The 15033-nt window shown below is 43.9% G+C and overlaps 1 protein-coding gene across 1 annotated transcript in view; it reads left to right on the forward strand.

Moving 5' to 3' along the window:
- Positions 1-15033, forward strand: part of Kif5c (kinesin family member 5C) — a 158182-nt gene that overhangs the window by 50332 nt on the left and 92817 nt on the right. The window contains exons 2-3 of the mRNA XM_021184624.2: positions 4867-4957; positions 13438-13511. Coding sequence (XP_021040283.1) covers positions 4867-4957; positions 13438-13511 — 165 coding nt within the window. The remainder of the gene's footprint in view (positions 1-4866; positions 4958-13437; positions 13512-15033) is intronic.

Genomic DNA, 15033 nt, shown 5'->3' on the forward strand with positions numbered 1-15033 from the left:
TTTTTTTTTTTTTTTTTTTTTTTTTTTTTTTTTTTTTTTTTTGGTTGGGAGGTTTTTAATGACTTCTATTTCCTTATGGGATATGGACCTGTTTAGATAGTTTACCTGCTCTTGATTTAACTTTGGTATGTGGTATCTGTCTAGAAAACCATCCATTTCATCTAGATTTTCCAGTTTTGTTGAGTATAGGTTTTTGTAGTAGGATCTAATGATTTTAAAAAATTTCCTCCGTTTCTGTTGTTATGTCTCCCTTTTCATTTCTGATTTTGTTAATGTGGATATGGCCTCTGGGCCCTTTAGTTAGTTTGGCTAGGGGTTTACCTGTCTTGTTGATTCTCTCAAAAAACCAGCTTTTGGTTTTGTTGATTCTTTGTATTGTTCTCTTTGTTTCTATTTGGTTTATTTCCAGCCCTGAGTTTGACTATTTCCTGCTGTCTACTCCTGTTGGGTGAGTTTGTTTGCTTCTTTTTGTTCTAGAGCTCTCAGGTGTGCTCTTAAGTTGGTAGTGTAAGATCTCTCCAGTTTCTTTACCAGGGCACTTAGTGAATGAATTTTCCTCTTAGCACTGCTTTCATTGTGTCCCATAAGTTTGGGTATTATGTATCAACACTTTCATTAAATTCCAGGAAGTCTTTAATTTCTTCCTTTATTTCTTCCCTGACCAAGTTATTGAGTAGAGTTGTTCAGTTTCCATGTGTATGTGGGCTTTCTGTTGTTTTCGCTGTTATTGAAGACCATGGTGTTATTATTTAGGTGCTGTTATTTAGGCCATGGTGATCTGATAGGATGCATAGGATTATTTCAATCTTTTTGTATCTTTGGGGGGTTGTTTTGTGACTAATTATATGATTGATATTGGGGAAGGCACCATGAGGTGCTGGGAAAAAGGTGTATTCTTTTGTTTTCGGGTGAAATGTTCTGTAGATATCTGTTATCCATTTGGTTCATAACCTCTCTTTAGTTTCACTGTGTCTCTGTTTAGTTTCTGTTTCAATCACCTGTCCATTGGTAAGAGTGGAGTGTTGAAGTCTCTCACAATTATTGTATGGGGTTCAATGTGTGTTTTGAGCTTTAGTAAAGTTTCTTTTATGAATGTGGGTGCCCTTGCATTTGGGGCATAGATGTTTAGAATTGAGTCTTTCTCTTGGTAGATTTTCCCTTTGATGAATATAAAGTATCTTTCCTCATCACCTTTGATAACTTTTGGTTGAAAGTCTGTTTTTATTGGATATTAGGATGGCAATTCCAGCTTGTTTCTTCAGACCATTTGCTTGGAAGACCTTTTTCTATCCTTTTATTCTGAGATAGTGCCTGTCTTTGTTATTGATGTGTGTCTCTTGTATGCAGCAAAATGTTGGTTCTTGTTTGCCTGTCTAGTCTGTTAGATTATGTCTTTTTATAAGTGAGTTGAGTCCATTAATATTGAGAGATATTAAAGACAGATGACTGTTGGTTCCTGTTATATTTGATTTTGTAGGTGACTTTATGTGCTTCTGGTTCTCTTCTTTTGACTTTGTTGTGAGATGCTTAATATCTTGTCTTTTCTTTGATGTTGGAGTTTTCCTTCTAGGATCCTCTATAGGACTGGGTTGGTAGATAGATATTGATTGAATTTGGTTTTGTCCTGGAATATTTTGTTTTCTCCATCTATGTTGATTGAGAGTTTTGCTGGATATAGTAGCCTGGGCTGGCATTTGTGTTCTCTTCAAGTCTGTGTGACTTCTGACCAGGCTCTTCTGGCTTTCATAGTCTCTGTTGAGAAGTCTGGTGTAATTCTGATAGGCCTACCTTTGTATGTTACTTGGCTCTTTTCCCTTGCATCTTTTAATATTCTTTCTTTGTTCTGTGTGATTAGTGTTTTGATAATTATGTGACGAGAGGATTTTCTTTTCTGGTCCCATTTATTTGGTGCTCTATAGGCTTCTTGTGCCTTTATGGCCATCTCTTTCTTTAGGTTGGGGAAGTTTTCTTCTCTTCTATGATTTTGTTGAAGATATTTTCATGTCCTTTGAGCTGGGAATCTTCGTTCTCCTCTATTCTGATTATTTTTAGATTTGGTCTTTTCATTGTGTCCTGAATTTCCTGGATGTTTTGTGTTAGGAATTTTTTTATGTTTTGAATTTTCTTTGACTGTTGTGTTAATCTCTTCTATGGTATCTTCTACACCTGATATTCTCTCTTCTTTCTCTTGTATTCTGTTGGTGATACTTAACATTTGTAATTCCTGACCTCTTTCTTAAGTTTTCCATTTCCAGAGTTGTCTCCATTTTTGTTTTCTTTATTGTTTCTACTTCCACTTTTAGGTCTTGGACCACTTTATGCAATTCCTTCACCTGTTTGATTGTGTTTTCCTGTATTTCTTTAAGGGATTTACTTTAGGGCTTCTTCTTGTTCATCTGTGTTTTCCTGTATTTCTTTCAGTGAGTTATTTATATTCTCTTTAAAGGACTCTATTATCTCTAGGATTTTAGGTCACCTTCCTGATTTTCAGGTGTGTTGGTGTATTCAGGGCTTGCTGTCATGGGAGAACCGGGTTCAGATGATGCCCACGGATATTGGCTTCTGTTGCTTATGGTCTTGTGCTTGCCTCTCACCATCTGGTTATCCCTGGTGTTTGCTGCTCTGGGTGACTCTGTCTGGAGTCTGACTCTTTTGTCTCTTAGTTGCTTCAGGTCTCCTGGTAGGCATGTGGTCCTGGCTGTACCAGACCTCCTGTGGGACCTTCCAACTGTGGGGTTTTCAGAGGGGGCACTTAAGCTGTTGTCTTGTGTGAAGCCAGGGGGGCCAATGGACTGTGGTTTCTGTTCCCCTGTGTGCAGCAGAACTCCAGGGAGGCTTTCTGTTTACTGCATGACTTTGGGTCAGTTACTCTGCATGCCCACCAGGGGTCTTTGGATTGTGGTGTTGGTTGCCCAGTTGCCCTGTGTAGAGAGAAACTCCTGGGATGCCTTCAAGCTGTGGTATCTTCAGAGGAGCAGACAAGCTGGTGATCAGTTGCTCAGTTGCCCTGTGTACAGTACATCTCCTGGGATGTCTCTGGCTATGGTATCTTCAGTGGAGCAGACTAGCTAGCAGTCTGTCTCAGCAAAAGGGGATGGGTGGAAGGGGAGTGGTATTCGGTGGGTGGGAGTTTTGGGTTTGATGGGTCCCCAAGTCCACTGAGTTCCCAGTGGCAGCTGTGGGACTTCTGGAAGATTCTTACCAAATGCTTTGAGCGCAGCAGATCTGGGATGCCTCAGATATGGTGTCTTCTGGGGAGCAGTCGTAATATTCATTCTTAACCTAACTGAATCTCTCCAGTCCCTGATATGGGTTGAATATGAAAATGAATAAGGCTAGTAAGACAGACAGTTAGTTGAGTATTTTGGTGAGGAATAGGTTTTGGTTACTCAACCAAATAAATACCTGGTTCACTAACTAAAGTACAAAACAAGTACAGAACTGTGAATGAAACTAAGGAAGCAATCCCTTCTCACCATTCCTTTCAGAATGGCTGTAGGTCTATGTCTGTGAATGAGGCTCACCTAGTCCCCGCCCCTCTTTTTTATGTTTTATAAAAATTCTCAATTTTCTAAGGTAAAATTAGATGTAACTTGTTTGCCTGGCTAGGTCAATTCTGTTTTCAGAAACTAAAGGTCAAACATACAACCTAGAGCTGGGATTTCACCTCCATTTGCCTGTAGCCATGGGATGAATGAGTGACCATTTAGCCTGCCCAAAGGCCTGAGTGTCTTTGTAGGCGGATTATAGATGTAGCATGACTTCTCTGGGAGCTCTGATGAGTAGTTGTCTCTTCGAGGAGTCAGCCTGTCCCTGACTCGTAGGAGGTGTGGTTTTAGTTCTCCTCTCTCTTTTCTTGTCCTTTGTCCTTCTGTTTCTGATTTGTGGGCCAGGCTGTGTGAGAGGCTGTGCTGATTTGCCTTGGCACTGTTGGCAGAGGTGTGTTCCCCCACACCCCAGTGTTCATTGCTGTGCCTGACATTGAGATACCAGTTAGTCCTTACTGAATAGGGAATGACAGGTAGTGGGAGCTATCTGGTGTTGTGGTAGAGGTCTCCCTTCCCCTGACTTAGCAGTTTCTCTGAAGTTTACGTATGTAGCTGCCAGCCAAACTTCTAGACAACCACTCTCCCTCACATTTCTTCTTTTGTTGCATAGAAGGGCTCCTTTGTTTTGGAAGCTACCATCCAGTTTAGACATTGCTTCTGTATGACAGGGAACTGAATTCTGCGGGATGATAGTGCTCTGTGTCTACTAACAATGGCTCCTTCAATCTGATCATGTCATCTCTCCAGTAAACACAACACAGGCTAGTTTTATTTGGTTACTTATTTGTCCTGCAGTACCCTACCTACTGCCTCCAGATTTTCTTGCCCTGGGCTTGTGGTATCCCCTCATTTCCTGAATATACCAGACCCTTTGCTGTCTACTCATCTTGTGCCTAGAATGTTCTTTCCTGATATCGACCTTTCTGAACTTTCCATGATGCTCTGAGCTGAGACTTCTCCGGTCAAGGAAGGCCTTGCTTGTGGTCAGCTCTGTCATCTCTGTCACCTTACTGCATATCTGGACACTGCTTGTTTTCCTGTGTCAACATCATTGCCTATCAGCTACTTGCTCCACCTGTCTACTTTTTTATCCAGATAAGTGGATAAAGACTTAGAGCTCTGTGCCTTCAAGGCCCTTGACGTCCAGCATCTGTGTGTGTGGTGTATTTGTGGCTCATGCTGTAAAAGGTTCTGTGGTGAGGGAAAGGACTGGCTTAAAAACTGGGTTGGCGATGTAGTTGCCTGTGGCTTAACTACTGCTTTTTAGGCCCAAACCCCTAATGTGTTTTCTCCATTCCTTTCTTTCATCTGCTTTCAGCAAGGGAAGCCGTATGTCTTTGACCGAGTGCTGCCGCCCAACACAACCCAGGAGCAGGTCTACAATGCCTGTGCAAAGCAGATTGTCAAAGGTAAGTGCCCCTTTATTTCCTCCTGGGATGTCACTAATGAAAACATTAAGTGACATTCGCAGCCTAGCAATCAGTGTGCCTCCACTGTAAGCAGAGGCCTGTTAATTGGAAACACTAAATTGCTGTCTTGGCTCTAGCCCTGCCTTGCTGTGACTGACCTCAGTCATGTTATTCAACCTCTGCATTAGTTTTCTCTGTTACTGTTGCCACCTCTTTGGTAGGGTTATTCTGTTACCTAAGAGCTCACAAAGCAAGGTATGCGGAGTCACAGAATTTCCGTCATGGTCTCAGGGGACTACAGGGAGAGTGTTCCTCTCATGCTTGAGGGAGGAAATGGATTGCTCCATGCTCTAGCCGTACATGTTTGGCTGGTTTCTTTTACTAATAACTCAGAGAATGTAGTCTTACAGATGAAAGGTTGCTCTTGCCACCAAGGGGTATTCTACAGTGTCATGAAGTCCCCCCTTTGAGGTAGCTGTGCAGCCATGTCTGCTCTACAGGATTCCTTAATTTCAATTTTCACCATCCTACCACTTTCAGCCATCCTACCACATCCCGACATGTGTTCCTCCAAACAGGTAGCTTCAAGCTTGCCTTTGTGCCGCAGAGATCAGTTCTTTTCACTGGGACTGGCCTTGGCCCTGGAGGATTTGTGTCAAAATAACAGCAGGGCGAAGAAGCAATTTGTACATTGCTCTCTCTTGCCATTTCAAAGCAGGAGCAGGTTGGAGCATGCTGTGGCGGGGCCTGCCATCTGGACAAGGCTGAGGGGCATCTCCTGCGTGCCTGCTCTTCTCCATCAAATCCTCGCCTTCAGATGGGAATGCCACGGCAGCCATGTGCTCAAAGGTCTTGATGCTGCCACCCATACAGGCAGCCATGGGTTTAAAAGACAGAAGCATCTTGCAGCTTTCGATCTGCTGTTCTCGGGGAGCCGGGCTGACTAACCTATTTGAAATTCATGAGATTCAGGCCTGGTACATCTGCTAGATGAATTCTGACCCTGGACACCTGTGTGGGAGGCTCACGTCAGCAGGCAATGTTCCCTGTTAAGGTGTATGCTTATTCACACTCTTGTTACAAACATCAATTAATTTTGAAGGTCTTCTCTGCGAGATTATTATAGAAAACTAACAACAAAAAATAAGCTTAGATTTTAGCTGTTTAGGATGAACAGTTTTGGTGGACAGGGGGCCGTAGTTTTTGTCTTTTGCTTCCTCTGCCTCTCTTTGAGTGGTTTCTGTTTTTGAAGTGTGTCTTCCTGGGCTTTCTCCTGTTCAGGCCTGCCTTCCCCCTGTGGCTGAGCGTGGACATAGGTTTTTTGTTTTTGTTTTTTTAAATTAAAGTAAGATTAATCACATGTGCCAGAATTCCCATCCTTTTTTCTCTTCAATTTTATTATCGGAAGCAAATAGTATTTGCTACATGCTGTGCTAAGCATGAAGGCCATTTAAATACATCCAACTACCTCTGTGCCAATGTAATTAGAAATGGATGCACTCCATTTAAAAAACAACAGTGATTAACAAACAATAGTAATCGCCTTTGCGTTTTCATTCACTAGTGTGTGGTCTCTTTCAGTGTTTGGATATTTTCTTATGTATTTTCTTATATGAGGTGTCAGACAGACATTCTTATCCCTGTTAATGTGGACATTTTTTGTTTGTTTGTTTTTTGTTTTTTGTTTTTTTTAATGTGTCAGCTAAAAACTAAATTAAGAAGAAGCAGTCTCTGTGAATATCTGTCCCAACTCTAGGTAACCTGCTACCCCAAATAGATGGTGATCTACAAAGAAAACCCTTTGGAAGAACAGGGCTCGGCATGTGATAAGCAGACGTTTCTAGGGCACGATGACTATAATGTGAATGTACTCATTTGGTAGCAATAAAGAATACCTTATTCTTCTTAAAAAGAAATTGTTAGGATGACAAAGGCCTAGTGGGAACATTTGTTAAACATTTAAAGAAATAGACTCTTATTTATTCTTTTCATACATGAAACAATACACCTTGATTATTTGTGCCTGTAACTTCTTCCTTCCACTCTCCCGAGAAATCCTCAACTCCCCCCCGCCCCACCCCACATACTTCCAGTATGTCTCCCTCACTACTTCTTGCCCTCCCACCCCTGTTTTGAACCCTGACTTTAATTAGTGATGTTTGTTGGAATGCTGGCTCATCTCACAGCTGCAGTGAGTTGATGGCTGGAATGGTCATGTCGTGTCTGGAAGACAGCATTTCACAGCAACTCTCTCTCCAGCTCTTTCTGGCTCCCCGAGTTGTATTCTGAGCCCCATTCTTTGGGAACGTGGGTGCTAGATATGCCATCGAAGGCAGAGCAGTTACTCCCAGAGACACTTATTCTCAAGTACTTATACAAAGTACTTATACAAAGTACTTATTCTCAGTACTTTGATCAGCTCCAAGTCTCTACTTTAGGCATAACTATTGACAAGACAGGTTCATGGTAGGACTTGTTAGCACATAATAATATGTTTCTCCCTAGGGCTGATGGCCTCCTGAGCTATGGACAAAGCACAGGTTTACAGCATCAGGCTTAAATGCCTTTCTACGAAGTAGGCCTCAAATCCAAGCCAAGACGAGCTGATTATCCATATAACTTCATGCTGCTATTGTACCGGAGGCGAGTCTTCCCTGGCGAGTTGGTGTTGTAGCATGGAGGTTGCAGGCATTGCGTTGATGCCTTTTCTCCCTCAGTGGCCTGCATAGCACCTTCTGGTACTATCAAGCTAACCAGCAGGGAGGAAGCTTCCAGCTGAGTTCTCTATGTTGTACAGCCAAAGCGTTGGTGTCTTCAGCAAGAAGGTCTTATCATCTGGTTGTGCTGCATAACCAAGAACAGTCGGAAGCCTGTATTGTTTCAGGGTCTTCAGACCCTCCCTGAGCAATAACTTGTAGTGAGCTATCCCGTACTTTGTACTGAGATTTCATTTAATAATTCATGTCTTATAGGGGGATCATTGTCAACTCATGCAGGTTATCTGTGTTCAAACTCTGTGTGTATATATGTGAGTGTGTGTGTATTTAATTTTGTTTTTTTTTAAATCAATTTCCAAAGTAGTAGGTTGCTATTGAGGTTCTTTGCATATCCTTAGTTTGGGTTAGCTTACCTTGCCCAATTCCTCTCTCTTCATTTCCTATCTCCATCCCTGTTTAAAGACTCAGATCCCTGTATCCTCTCTCCTTCATATTGTTTTCTTCTATCCACTTTTCCTTTTAAGACCTGTTCACCTCTCCTTTTTCGTGGGCCCTTTCTATCTTCCCGGGCTTGACAGATACCTGATTGAACTTTTAAAAGTAACCTCCAAGGCTCCTGTGAGAGCAAATGACTTTCCTTTCTGTGTCAGTAAGGTAAATCATACATCCATAAGCAAGACCTTCTTGGAGTACACAATGGAGCGCCACTGGGTCTTCTTGTCATCAGAGCCCTGCCTCAGTTGGGATTGGGATGGGGTAAAGAGACTAAGATGTGAATCAAATGACTCTGAAGATCAGCATGGTCACCTGATTCGTGATGCTGTCATAGGCTGATGAGCTCTGTCTCCTTGTCTATTGAGACCTTTACAGAGCCTGATTTAAGATGTTTAGAGGGCTGGTGAGATGGCTCAGTGGGTAAGAGCACCCGACTGCTCTTCCAAAGGTCCGAGGTTCAAATCCCAGCAACCACATGGTGGCTCACAACCATCCGGAACGAGATCTGGCGCCCTCTTCTGGAGTGTCTGAAGACAGCTGCAGTGTACTTATATATAATAAAAATAAATAAATCTTTAAAAAAAAAAAAAAAGATGTTTAGAGTCCCGGTATTTCCTACACTTGCATCTTTGTTGTGTTTTTCAAACTGTTGGCTGAAAGAGTGTGAAGATTTCTCCATCTCTGTAGGAAGAGGTTGTAAGGTTTGTGACTATAATCACGGCAAATAAGGCTCCTGTGGGTGCCTAGGCATTAAACTCCATGGTTACCAGATATTATTGCTGAGATCCTGGTAACCGTGTGCCTGTCAGCAGGAGCCACTCTGGACCTTCTTTGCCTTCCAAAGCAATCAATTGTGGACTGAACAAATGCTTAGAGGAGCTGGTTTTGTTCGCTTTTTATTTTATTTTTTAAAAAAATTTTTCCAGTTGATTTCTCTAAGCTACAGTTATTTATGTATACAGGTAATAGTAAGTGCTTATCACCTGATAAGCACTGTTAGGGACTGGAGTCATCAAAATATCTAAGACTGTCTGCTGGGAGCTCTCAATATAGGAGAGGCATTTCATATGCCATTATCATGCTTTTAGGCTATGTAGGTTAAGATGGGTGTGTGTACCATGCCAGGACCACACAGAGGATTGCCACTTTGTGCCGATTTGGTGGGTGAAGGGAGGGAGTGGAAAACTGAGGAAAGCTTCTTTGAAAGGTTGGGCCCCGAGGACTATAGATAATAGCCGTAGTATCAGCAGGAACTGTGAGAGCCTGAAGATACAAATGGTGTGGCACGCTTGGGTAGTTCGGAAGGAGTGGTGTAAGGTTTTGAGTACACAGTGGCAAATGAGGTTGCCAGAGGCAGTCTGCATCCCTCTGGTGGACATGCTAGACTGTATCCCAGAGACCACGTGGGCAGACTGAAAAGCTTTAAGCTTAGGAAGATACACTCAGATCCGTTTCATTGTTCTGTATGCTCTGTATTATGTCTGCTCTCGAGCACCTTAGATGTCGCATCCTAAAGCGATGAGGTGTGAACACTACTTTCACTACCATATTAGAGTGAAATTTGATGTGTGGAGAATAAAGCGCTTTGGCCAGATCTAGAGGAGTGAGTGGGTCTGGGCCTTGAGACCTAGTTTGCCGACTGCCTGCGCTTTGAGCTATTTTGCCTTTCCTTTCTTTTAGAGTCAGGCCATATGGACTATTAACTAACAGGCCAAAGTGCTAGGGATAGGAAGGAATGAGTATGTGAAGAGAGTAGAGGGGAAAGAACAGTTACTGTGGACTCAGAGCTTTGTGCTGGTCAGTCGTGGGTGAGCTTCCACTCTGAAATGCAGAGGCTTTGGAGGGGTCAGTGTGTGCCAATAGTCACTCTGCTCAGCAGAGATTAAAGCAAATGTGCTTCTCAAGCTCAGAACTGTCTGCCATTTACTGCGATGGGAGTGTGTGTTTCCTGCCCTTGGTGCCTGGAGCCTGGGTCTTTATTCTGCAAGCACGGGCAACTTGAGTTCTTTGGTTTGCTGGCAAACCTTGGGATCCCAATGGAACAGCCTTTAGCTGTTGTCAGAAACCTAGTGAGTGCCCCTGACACAACACCCTCTCCCCTGGGAGGGTTAGTAGGCTGGGCAGGCTCTTAGGAATACCGATGTATAGGTGTGAAGGACTGTTCCCAGATCCGTGATTCACAAAGCACTCATTTCTGCTCCTGTCAGACCTGGGCTCAGCTGTAAGCAGAACCTAGGATGCATGCATGCTCGAGCTTCTGAACTCTGTAGCCGGAGCTGGCCAGTGTCCTCTGTCCTCTCCCCTCCCCTTTGGGAGATAACATGCCGCTTGTCATCTGCAGTAGAAGCTTCTGGGTTTGCTGGGCTGCTGGATAGACGGACACTGGCCTGAAAGGTGTGGGGCTCCCATCATGCCAGACACCGTCACAAAGGATGCTTCTGTCTGGAAGAGCATTGTGTGTGGAAACAGTCATTCTGCTCCGAAGAGATTAAAGCAAATGTGTTTCTCCAGCCCAGGAACCATCAGCCATTTACTGTGATGGAAGTTTGCAGGCCTTTTGGTTGGGAGCTATGAACTGGTCCCGGAGGCAGTATGTGGTTCTGCACAGGGCCCAGCACAAGCCAGTGCTCGAGTCTTCTCTCAGCAGCCTGTGCTGGCTTCTCTCTCAGCCCTTGAACTGCACTGTTCACCCATGGCTTTCTCTGCCGGCACTCCCCACTAACCATAAAACACACATGGAATAAACAAATGCACCACCCCCTCAAATCTGAGAAAATAGACAATTTCTCTGTGTAGTCCTGGCTGTCCTGGAACTCACTCTGTAGACCAGGCTGGCCTTGAACTCAGAAATCCTCCTGCCTCTGCCTCCTGACTGCTGGGATTAAAGGTGTGCATCATTACCGCCCGGCTAGGACCTTATGTTTTAAAATTATCTTTTAGTTCAGAATTGAGTCGATAGAGGGCAACATCGGCTGCATTCAATTTTGGTCCAGGATATTCTCTAAAATTATTACGTGTAAGATGATTCTGGGTACTTTAAAGGCCAATCAGAATGTGCTTTCGTGGGTTCTGTATGCTCTCTATGAAAAAAAAAAAAAAGCAAGGAAATTGTGTTCAGTGTGGACATACTAAAGAGAAGGGATTTTCTCTGAGTACACTCCCACATGCCTATCAGTACCTCAGCCCAATTGTGAGCCAATGCCACTTAGGCATGTTCCCTCCCTGCCCCCTTTTTAAAATGGGGTCTCATTTAGCTCAGGCTATCCTCAGGCCCTCACAGAGCTAGGGCTTACCTTGAAGTCTGATTCTTTTGTTTCTGTCTCATCAGAGCTGAGATTATAGGTATGCGACATCACTCCTCGACTGTGGGCTGCTGAGGACTGAAGCCAGTGTTTGTGCCCTCTAAAGAAACACTCTCCCAGTCGATCCCAGACTTTATGCGGGGACTCAGTTTGTAAGCACAGGAGAACAGAGACTGTAAACAACTTGCTTGGTGAGACTGTGTCCTGTGCTCAGTGAAAACAGCCCTGAAACCTCATGGAGATGCTGGAGGAAGAGGAAGATGGCAGAGGAAGGAGTGTGGGCTGGACTTAGACTCTGGAGTCAGCTTCCTTTAGGGTGTGGCAGGTTGTCACACTTCAGAAGAAAGGAGCGAGGTCAGAAGCTGGATGGATGTTGGCCGAGACCAGTAAATCCTAGAGCACTACATACACAGGAGTGTGAAGGGAGGAAGGGCCTTCAGTCTGAGGAGAGGTGTTTAGTTTCCAGTAAATAAAAAGCTTTCTGTTGTGACAGTGCCTGGCCTTCCAACTGCCTGAAGTTGTTTGTGTTATGAGTATTGAACTTTAAAATCTCAACTGTAGGATGGAACCTCTTTCTTTGGGTCCCTCAAAGTACATGTTCATCATGTTCGTGCTAGTGTGGAGGCGCACCAAGCTGGCACTGTGACCCCAGCCCCAGGGGGATCTTTTCTCTGGGAGTTGACATTTTCATGGAAACTGAAGCTTAAACCTCTAACCCTAACACTGACTTCTTCAGTTTTTTCTCTCTTCTTTCTGCTGTTACTAGGGAAACCGCTTTCAAAAACCATTTGTAGAAGACAGATATATGTGAGTGCTCCCTTCCCCCAACTCGATGCTTTTCTTCTCTGATCCCAAGTCATATTGTAACAATCTCAGAATAGTAAAATAGGTATGTTTTTATTTTCCTTTTTTCCTTTTGTAAACCTAGCAAGAAAAACAAACCACCCCCCCCCCCCACACACACACACCACCACAGCCAGCACAATAAGATTCAGAGAGGAGAGGGAACCACCCCAATCTGAAATAAATGGAGGTGACTGGCTGGCACACTTTCTCACATGGCCCCAAGTAGCATCCTCTATTCAGGGCACTTCTTGCCCTCACCGTCAACCACATTAAGAATTCCTCCCTTGGTGCAGAGTGGTGGGTCAAGGATATTAATTATGCATTGTTTCCCTTTCTGTGATGGTTGTAGAGAGGAGGGGGAGGCAGGAGGGAATATGTTTTAATCACCTCTGCTGCTCTGAAAGAATTCCCACCGATGATCTTCAGCTCTGCAACATAAAGCAGCCCCCACCAGCACGGCTCCCCTCCTCCCTGTGTGAAACCGAAGCCAGCCTGGCTCGAGTGTGAGCTTTCACTGTGTACTTATTGTGTAATTAAGAGAAATTCCTGATGCTGATGGGTCCAGGCTATCCTCCTAGTGAGGCAGTGAAAGAAAACCAGAGGCATTAAATTTAAGTCAGGCCTGCTAGTTTCCAGGGTGATTGGAGCTCGGTTTGCAGTGTGGTGCCTTTCGCTCCCCTAGTTCTAGTCTGTTGTGATGGGACTTCCGTGAGGCCTTCATGGGAAATGGTCCAAAGGATCCAGAGTTAGGCTGACCGAGACCAAACCTTCAGGCACCACATTCTATTCTAATCTCCAGAAACCGCAAGTCTGCTGGCTTTTCCTCCCCAAGAATCTCAAGAGACTAACACCTAGGCGAAAGCTTCATGTAGCCGCAAAAGACTCTTCCCCTGGAGTCCCGCAGTCTGCAGAAATGAGAGTCCCTTTCTTATTTGTAAGACAGCAGACTCTCCTTTCTTTTCTTATTTCACAATCATACTTAAAGCACATGCAGTTGGCACATATCATTTGTGTAAGAAGACAGAGATGGGCCATTAGGAACTGCAACCTTACATCATACAACCAAGGCCAGTGCAGGAGCAGCATAATGAATTAATGTTCATCTCTCTTGTGCTTGCAGATGTCCTTGAGGGTTATAATGGGACAATTTTTGCATACGGGCAGACTTCATCAGGAAAAACTCATACCATGGAGGTAAGTTTGCACTGTCGGTGTCTGAGGTGCGAGAGCGTCAGCAAAGCGTGAGATGGGTGTGACAGCAGAGGTGGTTAGGTTCAGCCAGACTCTCCTGTCCTTGGGGAGTTTTAAAGTGCCAATGAGCAGTAAAATCTCAAGAATTTAGTTTTTAAAAAACCTTGGTTGAGCTGTCTGTCCAAGTGAAGAAATAAATTTCATTTAAAAAAATAGTCAGATAGCTTTTGGCCGCCGCAGCCATCTTCCAGTAACTCGCCAAAATGACGAACACAAAGGGAAAGAGGAGAGGCACCCGGTATATGTTCTCTAGGCTTTTTAGGAAACATGGCATTGTTCCTTTGGCCACATACATGTGAATCTACAAAAAGGATGATATTGTAGACATCAAGGGAATGGGCACTGTTCAAAAAGGAATGCCCCATAAGTGCTACCACGGCAAAACCAGAGGAGTCTACAATGTCACCCAGCATGCCGTGGGCATCATTGTAAACAAGCAAGTTAAGGGCAAAATTCTGGCCAAGAGGATCAATGTGTGGATTGAGCACATCAAGCACTCAAAGAGCAGGGACAGCTTCCTGAAGCGGGTGAAAGAGAATGACCAGAAGAAAAAGGAAGCCAAAGAGAAGGGCACCTGGGTTTGGCTGAAGCGCCAGCCTACGCCATGCAGAGAAGCACACTCTGTGAGGACTAACGGAAAAGAGCCTGAGCTGCTGGAGCCCATTCCATACGAATTCATGGCCTAATGTACACAAAAAATAAAGTACCAGCACCAGGACAAAAAAAAAAGAGTCAGATATAGGGGATATTATAGCTTAGTGTTCCAGAAGTTTCCTAGCTTGCAGGAGGCCCTGGATTAGAGCCTCAGAGCATCTCTCTCTCTCTCTCTCTCTCTCTCTCTCTCACACACACACACACACACACCACTGCTGCTACAACCATTATGAATAGGTAATTAGTGGTGTGGAGTCTTATGAACTGCAGTTCACCCTAACAGACAGGACCTGCTGCAAAAAGCATTTGGTCATTTGCCATGTGGAGGGCCTCTGAGGAAGGCAGTCTCTTAAGAATAAATTAAAACCAAACCAAACCAAAACCCTATAGGTCAGAGACTTAAAGAGGTTGGGTTCTAGACCAAATTTGGACCATAAGCAGACTTTTATTTGATTTGCATGGTGTCTGTCGGTTTGAATCTATCTAGGTGTCTGTATATATGAATTTATCTTTAAGATGGAATGATTTCACAAAATTCTAACTTTGTCACGATTGTGGTTTTTCCATTTCCTTTGAACACTGAAGATTTTGTAGCACTGGATGAATTTAGCAAAAACTGCAATTTCCCAGAGCAGGAATTTTCTTCTTTTTTTTTTTTTATTATGTATTTTCCTCAATTACATTTCCAATGCTATCCCAAAAGTCCCCCATACCCCCCCACTTCCCTACCCACCCATTCCCATTCTTTTGGCCCTGGCATTCCCCTGTATTGGGGCATATAAAGATTGCAAGTCCAATGGGCCTCTCTTTC

Source organism: Mus caroli, chromosome 2, assembly GCF_900094665.2.
Source record: "Mus caroli chromosome 2, CAROLI_EIJ_v1.1, whole genome shotgun sequence".
Classification (NCBI taxonomy): Eukaryota; Metazoa; Chordata; class Mammalia; order Rodentia; family Muridae; genus Mus; species Mus caroli.